This window comes from Lynx rufus, unplaced genomic scaffold, assembly GCF_022079265.1.
Source record: "Lynx rufus isolate CCGP_SWC_20201006 ecotype Redwood Valley unplaced genomic scaffold, mLynRuf1.p SCAF_13, whole genome shotgun sequence".
NCBI classification, from domain to species: Eukaryota; Metazoa; Chordata; class Mammalia; order Carnivora; family Felidae; genus Lynx; species Lynx rufus.
Genome location: NW_025814827.1, coordinates 66710350 through 66724787, shown reverse-complemented (window position 1 = coordinate 66724787; position 14438 = coordinate 66710350). Strand labels below are relative to the sequence as shown.

Sequence of the window (14438 nt, the reverse complement as noted above, 5' to 3'; positions counted from 1 at the left end):
TTTGTTGTCCCTGAGACAGTGACCAAGAGATGGGCAGGGAAAATTGGTCCATTTTGTCCCTAGGAGCACAGAGGCCATGAGCAGGAGGAGTGGGGTCCAGTGTTAGCTCAAGTTATTCATTCCAGACACCATAGTTTACTGGAGGCTCAACATTGGCCAACTGCTCTAAATTAGCCTCAATTTGAATTTTGATCAAATCAAAGTGTTTTTCCTCTCTTATTCTCAATGTTCTCATTTGTTAAATTTTAATATTAAATATTTAATCCTTAGGATTATCCAGGAAGTAAAATGCCAAACCTCTAATTATGCCTGGCACATAGTAGGAGCACAATTAATGTTAAGTGCAGATATTGTTGCTGTTATTCCGTATGCTTTCTCATGGAGGGTGAATAAATATTACATCTTCCTGATCCTTTTATAAGATGCCGCTTAGAATTGCATCATTCCCTTGTGGTTCATTTCAAAAAGAACAAATTATTGGGGCGCCTGGGTGGCTCAGTCGGTTGAGCGTCTGACTCCGGCTCAGGTCATGATCTCGCAGTTCGTGAGTTCGAGCCCCCTGTCAGGGTCTGTGCTGATAGCTCGGAGCCTGGAGCCTGCTTTGGATTCTGTGTCTCCCTCTCTCTCTGCCCCTTCCCCACTTATGCTCTGTCTCTGTCTCTCAAAAATGAATAAATGTTAAAAAAAATTAAAAAAAACTAATTATTTAACTAAGTAATTTAATTTTTTAATATTTACAGAAGTTAATCAAATAATTGATCATGTAAGTTTTAAAAATGTAGCCATTTAAAAATATATTTTATTGCCAAATTCTAGAATGTATATATCTGCTTCAAGAAAGTGGTGGTTAATGAAGTCATATGATTTTTGTCTTTCTCTGGCTGACTAATTTCACTTAGCATAATACCCTCTAGTTCCGTCCACATAGTTGCAAATGGCAAGATTTCATTCTTTTTGATTGCTGAGTAATACTCCATCTTCTTTATCCATTCATCCATTAATTCATATGAGTCCTTTAAGAGACAAAACAGATGAACATAAGGGAAGGGACACAAAAATAATATAAAAACAGTGAGGGAGACAAAACAGAACAGCCTCATAAATATGGAGAACAAACTGAGGGTTACGGGAGGGGTTGTGGGAGGGGGGATGGGCTAAATGAGTAAGGGGCACTAAGGAATCTACTCCTGAAATCATTGTTGCACTATATACTAATAAATTTGGATATAAATTTAAAAAAATAAAAATAAAATTAAAAAAAAATTAAATGCAAGGAAGTGGTGGTTAATATTTCATATTTTTTCTAATTTCTAAGATGTATGCATTATTTAAGTAACTTTTTTAAAAATAAGAAGCAAATGAAGGAATTAAATGAAAGGAAAAAAACCTGAAGATACTTAAATAGCAAGATAATTAACTTCCCTATCACTTTGGACTCAAATTTATTTTCCTCTATGTGTAACAAGAGCTATAACAGTTCAACGTTAAGTTGAAAAATAATTTAAAAACTATGTTTGTTTTTGTTCTCGGGCACTGGAACACAGTAATGCCGAAAGGAAGAATAAAATCTTTGCCTTTTTATCCATACATGCAGTGATACCTCTAAAGGAAGCATATGATGTTTCCCAGAAGGGTAGAATTATTCCTATATTTCTGGTTATTCTTATTCTGGCATTCCAAGTTAGCCTTTGTTTTTTGATAGACATTTTAATTGCCCAAATACAATGGATTTCATATATGTTTGTATAAGAAATAAAAGTCTTCAGAGGAATAGGTAATGTTTCTAAAACAACACACTGCAAAGTATTTGCCTCTTACTGGTTCATACTTTTCACTAAACCCTAACATAAACATATTCCAGCACAGTAAATTTCACGTAAAATGAATGTCTCATAAATATCTTCAGTAAACTAAAAAATTAGCTTTAGTTGAAAAAATTACAATTATTTTCTTGTTGAAATATGTTCTCGAAAATTCACTTAAAATTAATTCCACAGAAATAGGGGCAAATTGTGACAAACTACTTATAGTTATCTCAAAATGTCTTAAAAGGAAATTATGTGAAATTAAAATGTTAAAAATATTAAAAGTCCAAAAGAGAAGAATATAGTGGATTGTCAGAGTGTGGCATTCTAAGTCTGTTGTTGCATTCCATTTCCATCAGGGAGAAAACAAACCCTAAATGTTAGCAATTTGGCAACATTTTGTACACCAGAGTCAAAACTTCTGATTTTCTATCAGAGGTTCTTTGTTTTCCTTTTCCTATTACTTGCGTTTACTGTGCCTGCTAAGTCGAAAATGTCTCTTATCCCTTTCTTAGAGCATCTTTGGGTAAGAGATAACAACATAGGAAACAAGACTGAAAAGCTGGATCCTACCCTCAGCAAGCAGGATCACTCTTCTATGAAATGCAGATGTTAAAAACCCAGCTAATGACTGATCATGACAAGTCATTGAGTAGATTGTTCTTATGTTGACCGTTCATGCTCCAATTTAATGCTTTATTTATTTGGCTAATGTTGTTTAAATACCTCATCTGTGAGAGTCATAGGAAAACAATTCAGAATTCTTTTAAGTGAGAGTATGTGCCACTTACTCCCAAGGTCTCTATTATTTTTGTCATCTGAATTGTCACACTTCTTCAACCAGCAGAAATTGTTTCCTTATGATTTTCTGTGTTTGGATATGCTTTACCAGTTTATACTAACCTTGAAAAATTTTCTTTTTCCCATTTCAAGTTCCACCCAATCTGACTGTTCCACAGGAAAAATCACCTCTGGTCACCAGAGAAGGGGACACAATAGAACTGCAGTGTCAAGTAACTGGAAAACCTAAACCCATCATCCTCTGGTCTAGAGCGGATAAAGAAGTTGCAATGCCTGATGGGTCAATGCAAATGGAGAGTTATGATGGAACACTGAGGATTGTGAATGTATCTAGAGAAATGTCAGGAATGTACAGGTGTCAGACCAGCCAGTACAATGGATTTAACGTGAAACCAAGAGAAGCCTTGGTGCAGCTCATCGTGCAATGTAAGTAATGTTTTTGTCTGTTTCTACTGGGGACGAAAGGAAAGAAAGGATATGATGATTCAGCTAGTAAAATGAGGTGAATTTTGGTTTTGGATTAGGATAAAGTATTTCTATATTGTCACTACCCGATTTAAATTATAGTTTTCCCTTAAATCTGCTTATTGCTTGAGTTAGAAGTAATAGAACAGTATCAGTGTGGTGTGTGTGTGTGTGTGTGTGTGTGTGTGTGTGTGTGTGTTTTGATTATGATGGTATTATGTGGTTGGTTAATGCCAAAGCATCAACAAATCTAATGGTGAAAAACTGGCTATGTGCAATGAAGCAGAGTGGAGACTGCAAGTAATTGCTAATTCAGATTACAATACTCTTGTCTTCACAATTCTTGTTTCTACTTCAGGCTATTGCTTGCCCTTTGCCCAAATTATCCACCTACTCCAGTGCACCCCTCTGCTTAAATTGTGGAAACCTCATCATTAAACTGCTATGTTTGCATATATGAAGCTGTAAGAGTAGATTACACAATTTTCTAGTCATATTGAGATAATTCACATATTAGGTACTGAATTTTTGCTTGATTTTGGTAACAGATAATTGTTTCACTGTGAGAGTTAAATATAATAGATTTTTAACTATTTTTATTGAAATCACTGTTACACTTCTAACAAAAAAACTGGAGACATTGTGTGCTTTGAATTTGCTTTTAATATTGAAAGTAACTAAATTCATAAAGGTAAGAAAAAATTTAATGATGTCCTGATGTTGGGATATTAGAGGATGCCCTGGTAAATTGGATGGCAGGTGGTACAGATAGGGCCAAAAGAGAAGAAGCAAACTAAATACAATCTTTTCAAACTCTGGTAACGCTGCTGTAAATTTTAATTGATGTGTATTTTGTTAAATACATGTTGGCAAAGTCTTTAAGAATATGAATGAATTAGATGAAAGTACACACTTCAATAAGAAATGATGTTGTTTTCTTTCTATGGTTCTGTAACTCAGAAAATGGAAAACAGAATTTAGTCCAAAAATGTCTCTTTTTATATTAGATTTAAGGATGTCAGCAAATTGGATTAACTGACTTTAAACTTGAAAGAATAGTTGAGATATGGAAAGGTTATGTTTGGGACTAATAAAAAAGTTCATTTATGTCTGAGGTGTGTGAGTGAGGTTGGGAGGAACAAGGTTCTGGGTGCTGTTTACCGATTCCCTCTCTCCATTCTGTAGAAACTCAGACTCTAGTGTGCTGTTTGCCCTATAAATATGCAAACTGATATTTGCATAGGATAAAATATTTAGTCAAATACCTTGGCTGATTTCCAGTTGATTATTACTTTGTCTGGGTTTTTTTTTCCCCAATAATAAAGCATTTAGATAGCAAGTTCTATTCAACAGTTTAGTATTGCTTTTTCCTTACTGGTCTTTGTACTCATGACAAGCTCATGGGTAGGAGGTTCATGTGAAAATAGGTTCCAGAAAGAAAAAGAGAAAAGAATAAAAAAAAAGAGGAAAAAAAAAAAGATACTTTCAAGTGACCATAGAGGAAACTGCAGTTTGGAATACTTCATTTTGTTGGTAATCCCAGAATTCTGTGCTTCCTCTAGAGTTAGGCACAAAGCCTGTGTTCGTAAAGGCTAGTTTCAGGGAAACTAGTGTCATGCTGCTCACACCTCTCTGGGGAATCTGTGATACAAATAAAAGCCATAGAACCCACTGATTATAAGGAATTTTGAAATAAAGTTTTAAGAACCAGGATCTCCAATCTCCATAGAATATACTAACCTTCAGAATTCTATTGGCGAGCTTTTTTTTTTCTTTGCTTCTTAAAAAGTCCCATAGGAAACATTAAGTTCAGCACAAGGTTTAAAAATTCAATCTTGTAATAGTGAATGAAAATAAATACTGGCACGGTTCTCTCTAGTGCCAAAGGATGTAATTGACTAAAAGACACAGATAGACATAGGCGGAGTCTAGTTCATTTAATGTAAACAAAAAGATCTACATCCCAAGGTGACTTCCCAGAGCAGGGGATAGCATCTAAGAGCACTTCCTCTCGGAGGCAAGCTTCCCTGGCCTACTGGGGAAGTCTTGCCAGTTCCAGGTGAGGATGCCATCATGTCTTTCAAGAAGCTCCTTTTCATGTATTCCCTCTTCTTGTGAAGAATCTAATTCTGTGTCTGAGCATTTGCCAAGTACAAGTAACTGGTAACAACTCCAGATTATTCCTGAGTGAATCAAATGTTGATATTCCAGGCACATAATACCTGCTAGCAAGTCCAACTTGCATGCCTACCTAAGACTTATTCCTGCAAAACTAATGATGCAAGAATTCTGGTATTTTTTAAATGATAAACATTCCAGCTTTTATAGTGGTTTCTTAAAGTCATGAAAATAATATAGCATTTGTGCTAAACTTGCAGTCATGCTACATGTAGGAAATATCCATGTGAATATAAAATACTAAGTTATTTCATATACGTGTGCACACACTTATACATATATATATGTGCATATGTTTATATTATCTTTAGTAATTAGTTATATCACTGAAGCGAACAAGCATTGCTTTATATATGTTGTATATTCTCAGCATAATATATTTTGCACTATAGCTATTCATTAAATCTGTGTGGTAAATGTAAGTTATGGTACCAAAAGGAATTATATATATGTGTATACATATGTGTGTATATATAAATATATATTGCATATATATGAATTGCATATATATATAATATTGCATAGTGTGTGTGTGTATATATATATGTATATATATATGTGTGTGTATATATATATATATATATGTATATATATATATAAAGCTCATACTCCTTGCTTCCTACATGACTGGTTTTTATTATTTAGGTTTCAGGAGTATCTGAGAACTTGTTGCATAGAGTTTGAGACCTGAAAGTGTTCAAGTATATGAAGAAGATGCCAAATTATTCTAACACTAATAAAACACCTCTTTCAGGACTTGAACTCTACACTTTAGTTTATGATTTCTTTTCTTAGAATATTTATTACATTGGAAATTTCTGGGGCAAATCTGTTTTTCACACACATGCACACATAATATACACATTTATATATAATTTTATGTCTGAAGTGTAAAAGAATGAAAAAGAGATCGTCATAGTAAATAGGAAACCAACAAAAATCTAGTATCTCTAAGGCACATTTTTTCCCCTTGTTTACTTTTACTGTGTCCAATTAAACAGTCAACAGTCAAAAGGACTAAAGGAGCACAGAAGTAATTGTTGAGATTGTACGTGCCTAAATATAAATAGTATATATATTTCCATATTATATAGATAATGGACTACTTTGTGGGTTTAATGTTCTAAATTGCCAAATGAGATTTAATTTTAGCTAATGTTGAATTAAAATTATGAAGCAATCATCTTATTAAAACCTTTTGAATTATTTGCTATCTCAATTAATTTGCATACTCTTAAAGAACGATTTAACAAGTGACAGAAGCCTCAAGGTATTTTATACCATTCTATAGCCTGTTACGAGAAGCTATATCACCAAAATGAAATAGTTAAATTACTAAATTCTTGTGTACACTGCTTGATCCTGGAAAACAAACAAACAAAACTATTTTATCATAATATTTTTAACTTTTACATTTGCCAATTATCACAAATGATATGGGCCAGAATAAGTAGCTGCAATTAATTATAAAAGTTTGAAAAATAATGATTTAAAGTTAATCTAAACTTTTAAAAATTTGCTAGGTGAAACTACAAAGTGCAATATGAAGTTTTAATAATCTTCAAATTTTTAGCCATTACTTAATTTCATCTCCGGGTATTTGGAACTGTATAATTCTTTTGTTAAATTTCCAGCTCATTTTTATTTGAAACCGATTTATTCTCCTACAATAGAATCTTTGAAAAGAGTTATATGTGTTAACTGATCCATATCATTTAAAAATCATAGTGTGTATAGAGCTTATTGAACAAAACTAGAACAATTTCCTAACAAAGTTATAGTAATAAAATGATAAAAAATAAATGATTTAATTGACCCATTAGAGTAGTGATTGTTTGAATCCTGATTAAATAAAAGTCCCATTGGATGAATAAATTCAAATATATATTTGAAAGAAGGAACTAAGATATGCCTATTGTCCCCCTAAAGGAAATTGTTGTTTTTCTTATATATGTATTATATAAGTATACTTACAACATTATGTACTCTGAATTTAATTTCATAAACTGTAACATTTTATTTTAATAAAAGCTATCCTTTAAATGGTTTCATCTCAGAGCACTGGTAATATCTTTCAGTTAAGTGAGTATATTTTGAAATACAATTTTCTTGAAAATCAGTTGGAGAAGATATATACTGCATTGAATGTTACTTTTATTATCAAAGCTTCATTATATATATGCACATTTGTTGCACCTACCATACAAATAGGAGAAAATCAAATTTAATTTCATATACAGGGAATCTACTCAGACTTGGAAATTCCAAAGACAGTCTGGCAAAGTGAGGTCCCTTATCATTTGGAATGAAGGAGGAGGCAGGTAGTAGTCTGGGACTTCAAAGGGAAAGAATGCAATTCACAGGAAAATGAAAAAGAGTAAATGTTTGGTAAGCAAATATTTGTTGCGTTATTGGGAAACAGTGGGACACAGAAGATTTTGATCAAACAGGCCTTGCTAGGTTCCTCCCAGTCTATCATACCCTAGTTTATAGCATAATGTAATTATCTATGGTGATAGCTCTCTTTCTGGAACAGGTTCTCTTTCTAAATTCTTTGTAGGCAGTTGAGGGGAGGAGGTAAAGAGGTTTTCCTGAATCTGCTGGGCCTAGATTGCTTTTTAACTCAAAATAATCTTCCTGCCAAAGTGGCCCATCTTGGGGTGGCCTACCCTTGGTCCCTACAAGAAGATCATGGAACTTATACAGGAAAAGAAACTTAAATACAGATTAGAATGTAATGCTCACTATTGTTAAGACAAGTTATTGAGTAATTTTGTGTAATGTTGAGATGTATAGAATTACTATTGCATGAATAGAACTACTTTTTGGATTTTTTTAAACAGCAAAATTGCCCTGAAAATGATAGTGGGACTAGAGATTAAAATAAAGTGAATACAAGAGACAAAGTAACTATTGATTAAAGAGGATGCAAGCAATTTGCCTTCTTCACACAGGAAGATGTTAAAGCTATCCAAAGGAATTTATAATTAAATGGACAAGAATTTTAACTTATTAGCAGAACAATAAAAGGGCTTCCAGCTCAGTAGCCTACTTACCCAGATGCTTTTCCTATTTTCCATATTAATTCAGTCTATCCCTTCTCAACCTTCTAGACAAGATTATTTGGTGTTGACTCATTAGCTAGGCTCCTTTACTCCCTTCTCCTGTTTCTACCAATTTGTCAACTGCTTTTCATTATTCAAGTCCTGGCTAAATCCCCTCCCTTTAGAAAGCCTCTTGGTACTGGAGAAGGGTACTGATTGTGACCCATTTCTAGAGTCTCAATACTTAGGAAAAGTTCATCACTTTTTAAAAGTCTGCCTGGTAAGAAATTATTAACTTCATTATTAACTTCATTAACCCACTAGAATGTAGGTTGGGGAAAGCTTTTAAGTTTACTAACTATAATATTTTAAGCATTCATTTTTCATATTTTATGTTTAATAATTATTGCATAGAATTTAGCATTTATTATACAGAGTTCTTTTATTTGAATTAAATGGCTATGTTGTTGTTTGCAGCAGTTATTATAAACATTAATCAACTGAACCCTAAGGTAATGTTAATATTATAAAAACAATATTTATGCTATTTTCTCTGATCCTACCTTTCTTGTCCCCCAGATAGTTAAGATCTTCTCTTTGGAAAGAAGAAGCAATATTCTTATAAGTTGGTGTACAATTTAAACTGTATAAAATAAAACTCTCAAATTTCTACTTCAAGTCAATATGTCATATAAATATATCTTACCTCATTTCCCAGTGGATTTAATGAGGAATTATAATGGAGCTGCCTTGAAAACAGATATGTTTAAACATTTTATTTTTGTATTACTACTGAACATTTGAAAATTGAACTTCCCAAGTGGATATGTTATTCTGCAGAAAGTATTTAGGATGAATTTACTTGAGCTGAACTGCTCCTGCCCTCCCAGGTAATCAATCTCTTTGCTCCCTGTTTTCTCCCTCTTCCAGAGAGGATAGCATGGTAGATAACCATCTAAGGGAGTTATCAGAGAAAACAGAAAATCTCTCTCTTTTTTAAATATTTTTTAATGTTTTTTTTTTTTGAAAGAGAGAGAGAGAGAGAGCACAAGCAGGGGAGCAGCAGAGAAAGGGTGACAGAGGATATGAAGCAGGCTCTGTGCTGAGAGCAGAGAGCCTGACGTGGGGCTCAAACCCATAAGCCATGAGATCATGACCTGAGCTGAAGTAGGATGCCCAACTGACTGAGCCACCCAGGGGCCCTAAAACTCTCTTTCTAAAGAGCTTCTCAATGTAGAATACAGATGTGATGTCTTTATTGAACAGTCAAGTACAGATTATCTGGAAAGAGGATAGGTTTATTCAGAATAAAGATCATGTAAAGAAACTATATCCTTTGGGGCGCCTGGGTGGCGCAGTCGGTTAAGCGTCCGACTTCAGCCAGGTCACGATCTCGCGGTCCGTGAGTTCGAGCCCCGCGTCGGGCTCTGGGCTGATGGCTCAGAGCCTGGAGCCTGTTTCCGATTCTGTGTCTCCCTCTCTCTCTGCCCCTCCCCCGTTCATGCTCTGTCTCTCTCTGTCCCAAAAATAAATAAATGTTGAAAAAAAAACTTTAAAAAAAAAAAAAAAAGAAACTACATCCATAATTTATTTCACTGTTGCTATTTTAATGTAGATACAAGCATGGTTTAATATTTAGAAAGCCTTAAACATTAAAAGTTTTGTTTTCAGTGTCCATATAAAGAAGTGGAATGGGGGGGGCAGCCAGTTTTAGAAGGATGATTAAAAGTAGTCCAATTTAACCAGTCAAGTCTTGTGTTTATTGATATTGTCAAGTTAAGTACTTAGGCCCACCCCTGTAGTGCAGAAAAAAAATTAAGTGTAAATAACAACATTTCCATAATACTGAAAAGATATTTTCCCTGAAATAGATCTGTGATTAAATTAAATGTGCTTTGAATGAGGAAAGTTTATACTGTCTCCTTTCCCAGTGTCTTTTCCTCATCTCCTCCCTTCCTTATTTTATGCAAGTATATTCTCTAAGAGAGGTGAATAAACTCATATATCAATAAATGTGTGACTATAAAATTTTTGTAACTTTTTTCATTGTAGTTAAAAAGGGATTTACCTCTCATGGAAAAATAAATGTATTCTTCCCAAATATAGAATTTAGACATCTTCTAAATACCATGTTCTTCTCCCATGAAAATAAAAATGTAATAATCCTAATCCATTAAAATAAATCATACATAGAAGTTTATAATAGTATACCCCATGGACATGCCTATACTTTATCAACTTATTTTAAGTAATATACCACCAATAAAATGCTTTGTGTATGGGAAAATATAAAGTAGGCAGAAGACATGGCTCTGTGGTTAAGAAAAAAATCCATAATCATTTCAGAAGTTAGGTAACAATGTAAGAAATTGAATATCAAAAAAGCAGTTAGTCATATACATAAAAGCAATCAGGAAGTGAGAAATCATAGGCCAGTGTTGTGAGAGAAAGGCATGACTTATACTATCCCTCTAAGCAGAAGAGACACATTTAATCAGTGTTTAAACCACCTGCAAGCAAATAGAATTCATAAAGAATTTTAGCTTATGTTTTGTTAGTAATTTTGTCTTTATTTATTATCAATTGTTTGATTATCTTAGTTTGATATTTAATACCAGCCCCATATTTTTTTGTCTTTGCATGTATTATATTGTTTTGGGTTATATTATATTCTGTTTTGTTAATAACTTTTAAACTAATAGTAAACTCCTTTACTGTGTAAGCTACAGGAGGGTCTTAGGTGCAATTATTTCCAAACACATGGGACTACCATAGACACATATGGCATCAAATTCAGTTTATAGGTATAAGGTTGGAAGCACAGCTTGCTGGCATGCCCTCTCACTCCCCATTCCTGGGGACACTTGAGAATTCTGGAAGCACGTTTGCCTGTCAGGACTGAAAGAGGAGTTATGCTACTGGCGTCTAGGGTTCAGCGGCCAGGAATGCTGTTAGATGTCCCAAATGCATAGGCCAAACTCCAGAGAAAGAATTATTCTGCATAAAATGTAATAATTTGTTTTATGTGGGGGTTGTCCTATTAATTTAAGGGAATTTAGAGGCATTCTTGGCCTCTAATCTTGAGATGTCAGTAGCAAGCCTCTCCTCACGTCATGACATAAAAAAAAAAAAGAAAAGAAAAGAAAAGAAAAGAAAAGAAAAGAAAAGAAAAAATGTCTTCAAACATTGCCATATATCCCCTGATGGTCAAACTTACCCAGGTTAAGGCCCACGACCTATATAATGGCTCATATGTACAAGAGAAGAGCTACATAATTTGGGGATGGGAACTCTGGCAGAAGCTTCTGCCCCACAGGAACCAATGTTTCTTATACCAAACCTATAGGTACAACTGTGAAAATCCCTGAAGTTACAGTCACTACACCAGTAGCTCAAAGCTATGGCATCCTATTAACTATTATTCCTCTATTTCTATTCCTCTCAATCTAGAAGCAATTTAATACAAAAATGTTACCTAAAATCAAAGTTGACATTCTTCCCTTGTCAAGTTACCAGGGCAGCAGAGCAGAACTTTAAAAGAAGGTCAGATTCTCATGCAGCAGGGAAAAGGCTTTTGTCATCGCTTCAAATGTATCTACTCTTCATCTGCCATGCTAAACTTTTTTAGTAATTCTTTTGCGTTAGTATTCTTTGTTTGATCATAATAATTACAGTTGTGGATATCAAGCAAGTATGTTTCCAACATACTTCACTTATTATTATTTTTTTTTTGGACTCCTCTTCTGTAAACTGCTGTGCCTGTATTCTTTCTTTGTAAGACTTTTGGCTTTGTATCTGGGTTTGGGAGGGAGTAGCTGTATTTCATGCTGTTCCATCGGATCATTTGATCTCTTATGAATTCCTTTCTTCTGGCAAATGAGTATTTCCTTGAAGCCTTAAAGATTCTAGTAGGAAAAAAGCAAAAATTCTTCAAAAGGAAACTTTGAGACTTAAGCTGACCATGCATTGTGAAACTGAAAGAAATTCTCCCTTGATTTCACACATATTAGATTTATTTTAAACGTGGAAATTACTTTTTTCTTCTTAATTCCAAACTATTTTCAAAGAGAAAGAAGTGAAATACTTTTTGGAAAATTAGTGAATGTGTGGATTTTGTTCTTTAATATTGTTTCTCAGTGAATGAAATAAAATGTTTTCCTTCAGACTGTTATGTAGCTTGGGTAGCATTGTTTTTTTCTTTTTTCAATTAAAGAGGGGTTTAACTTTTTTTTTTTCAGTGTTTATTTATTTTTGGGACAGAGAGAGACAGAGCATGAACGGGGGAGGGGCAGAGAGAGAGGGAGACACAGAATCGGAAACAGGCTCCAGGCTCTGAGCCATCAGCCCAGAGCCCGACGCAGGGCTCGAACCCACGGACCGCGAGATCGTGACCTGGCTGAAGTCGACGCTTAACCGACTGCGCCACCCAGGCGCCCCAAGAGGGGTTTAACTTTAAAAAAATAATCAATGTTGGATAATACTAAAAATTAAGCAGAAATTAAAAAAATCTTTAAGAAAAATGACATATATTTTCTTAGTATGTTAACTATTTGCATTGAACTGTATGAAATGGCAGAATTAATCTGATGTTCCTTCAGTTATTCTCAGTTTCACTCTGTCAGCATCAACATTTTTTCCAGTGATTCTACTATTTGAAGATATATGTTCTTAAGCACAAGCTAACTGCTTTGTGTACAACATAGAATGATAAATATAATATTTTATTGCTGAGTTAAAAGACACAAGTAATCTGAGTATGTGAAGTTTTCACTGTAATTACTTAAAACCTGAAGCTACAAATGTATGCAAATATTTAGAGAGATATAAATGTGTATGATAGATGTCTGTCTGCCCATCTATCTACCCTTCCATCCATCCAGCCATCAATCCTTCTGCCTCTCTCAATGTTATTAGCTTCATGCATTTTGCATCTTTACTGAGTGAACATTCTTATTAATGCATTTTTCTTCTTTGCCTTTTATAATTCCATATGTGCTAGTTCTGTTTTAACTTTCCACTTATGTCTTTATTTCTGTTTATTCTTCCTTTCTCCAAATCAGGTTTTGTTTCTATTTTTCTTTTACTCTACACTCCCTTGCTTGGCAATTTAAGGACTTAAACTATGACTATGCAGATCTTCCCTGCATTTGTATCTGGGACAGTCAGGCAGCTTCTGTGAATTTCAACTTAGTTTCCTGATTTATTCTAAAATCTAATATGACTATAATTAAACTTATAGTGATTCCTTAATTATTTTTTCTCCTCTTGAGTTCCCTGCTCCACCTAAAAAGATCTCGCTCCTCTGGGGCGCCTGGGTGGCGCAGTCGGTTAAGCGTCCGACTTCAGCCAGGTCACGATCTCGCGGTCTGTGAGTTCGAGCCCCGCGTCGGGCTCTGGGCTGATGGCTCAGAGCCTGGAGCCTGTTTCCGATTCTGTGTCTCCCTCTCTCTCTGCCCCTCCCCCGTTCATGCTCTGTCTCTCTCTGTCCCAAAAATAAATAAACGTTGAAAAAAAAAAATTTAAAAAAAAAAGATCTCGCTCCTGTTATGAAAGTCATCATTCTATCTTCCTTCTTTCCCAATATGCAACTGAAAATCAGGATATTGGATTCTGAAATTTGAGATACGGTTTAAATTCCAGCTTTGCTACTTTAACTGTAATTTCTCTCAGTGTTCATTCTCCATATCTGTCATCTCTGAGGACCAAATTAAACGATGCCAGAACAGTGTTTATCCAATGTTTGGCACATAGATAGTACTTCCTAATCATTAGCTCTCAGTTCTCAAAACCTTCTCAGTATCTATTCAGTCCTCTCCAGTCCCACTGTCATTTTCAAAGCTAGGCCCTTTATCTCCTGCAAGAAATTCCTATTTTTCCCCACCTCTGATCTTCTCTTTCCCCCTCAGAACATCAGTGTCAGATGAACATTCCTTTATGAGCAGGAACACTTTCGGTTGCAAATAACAGAAAATTCTTTTCTAAATCCTCTTTTTTTTTTTTTTTTTTGGCCTCTCCTCCAAGGATTAACTCCAGTGGAATCTGATTCCCTTGGCTTAGGTAAGCCATTCTGTATAGCAAAGGCATGGCTGCAAGTGCTCGTTGTTCCCTCTTTAGAAATTCTGTATTGCTGCTCACTACCCATGAT

The 14438-nt window shown here is 34.5% G+C and overlaps 1 protein-coding gene across 1 annotated transcript in view; it reads left to right on the top strand.

Moving 5' to 3' along the window:
* MDGA2 (MAM domain containing glycosylphosphatidylinositol anchor 2) overlaps positions 1-14438 on the top strand; it is an 850755-nt gene that overhangs the window by 645820 nt on the left and 190497 nt on the right. The window contains exon 8 of the mRNA XM_047075663.1: positions 2739-3032. Coding sequence (XP_046931619.1) covers positions 2739-3032 — 294 coding nt within the window. The remainder of the gene's footprint in view (positions 1-2738; positions 3033-14438) is intronic.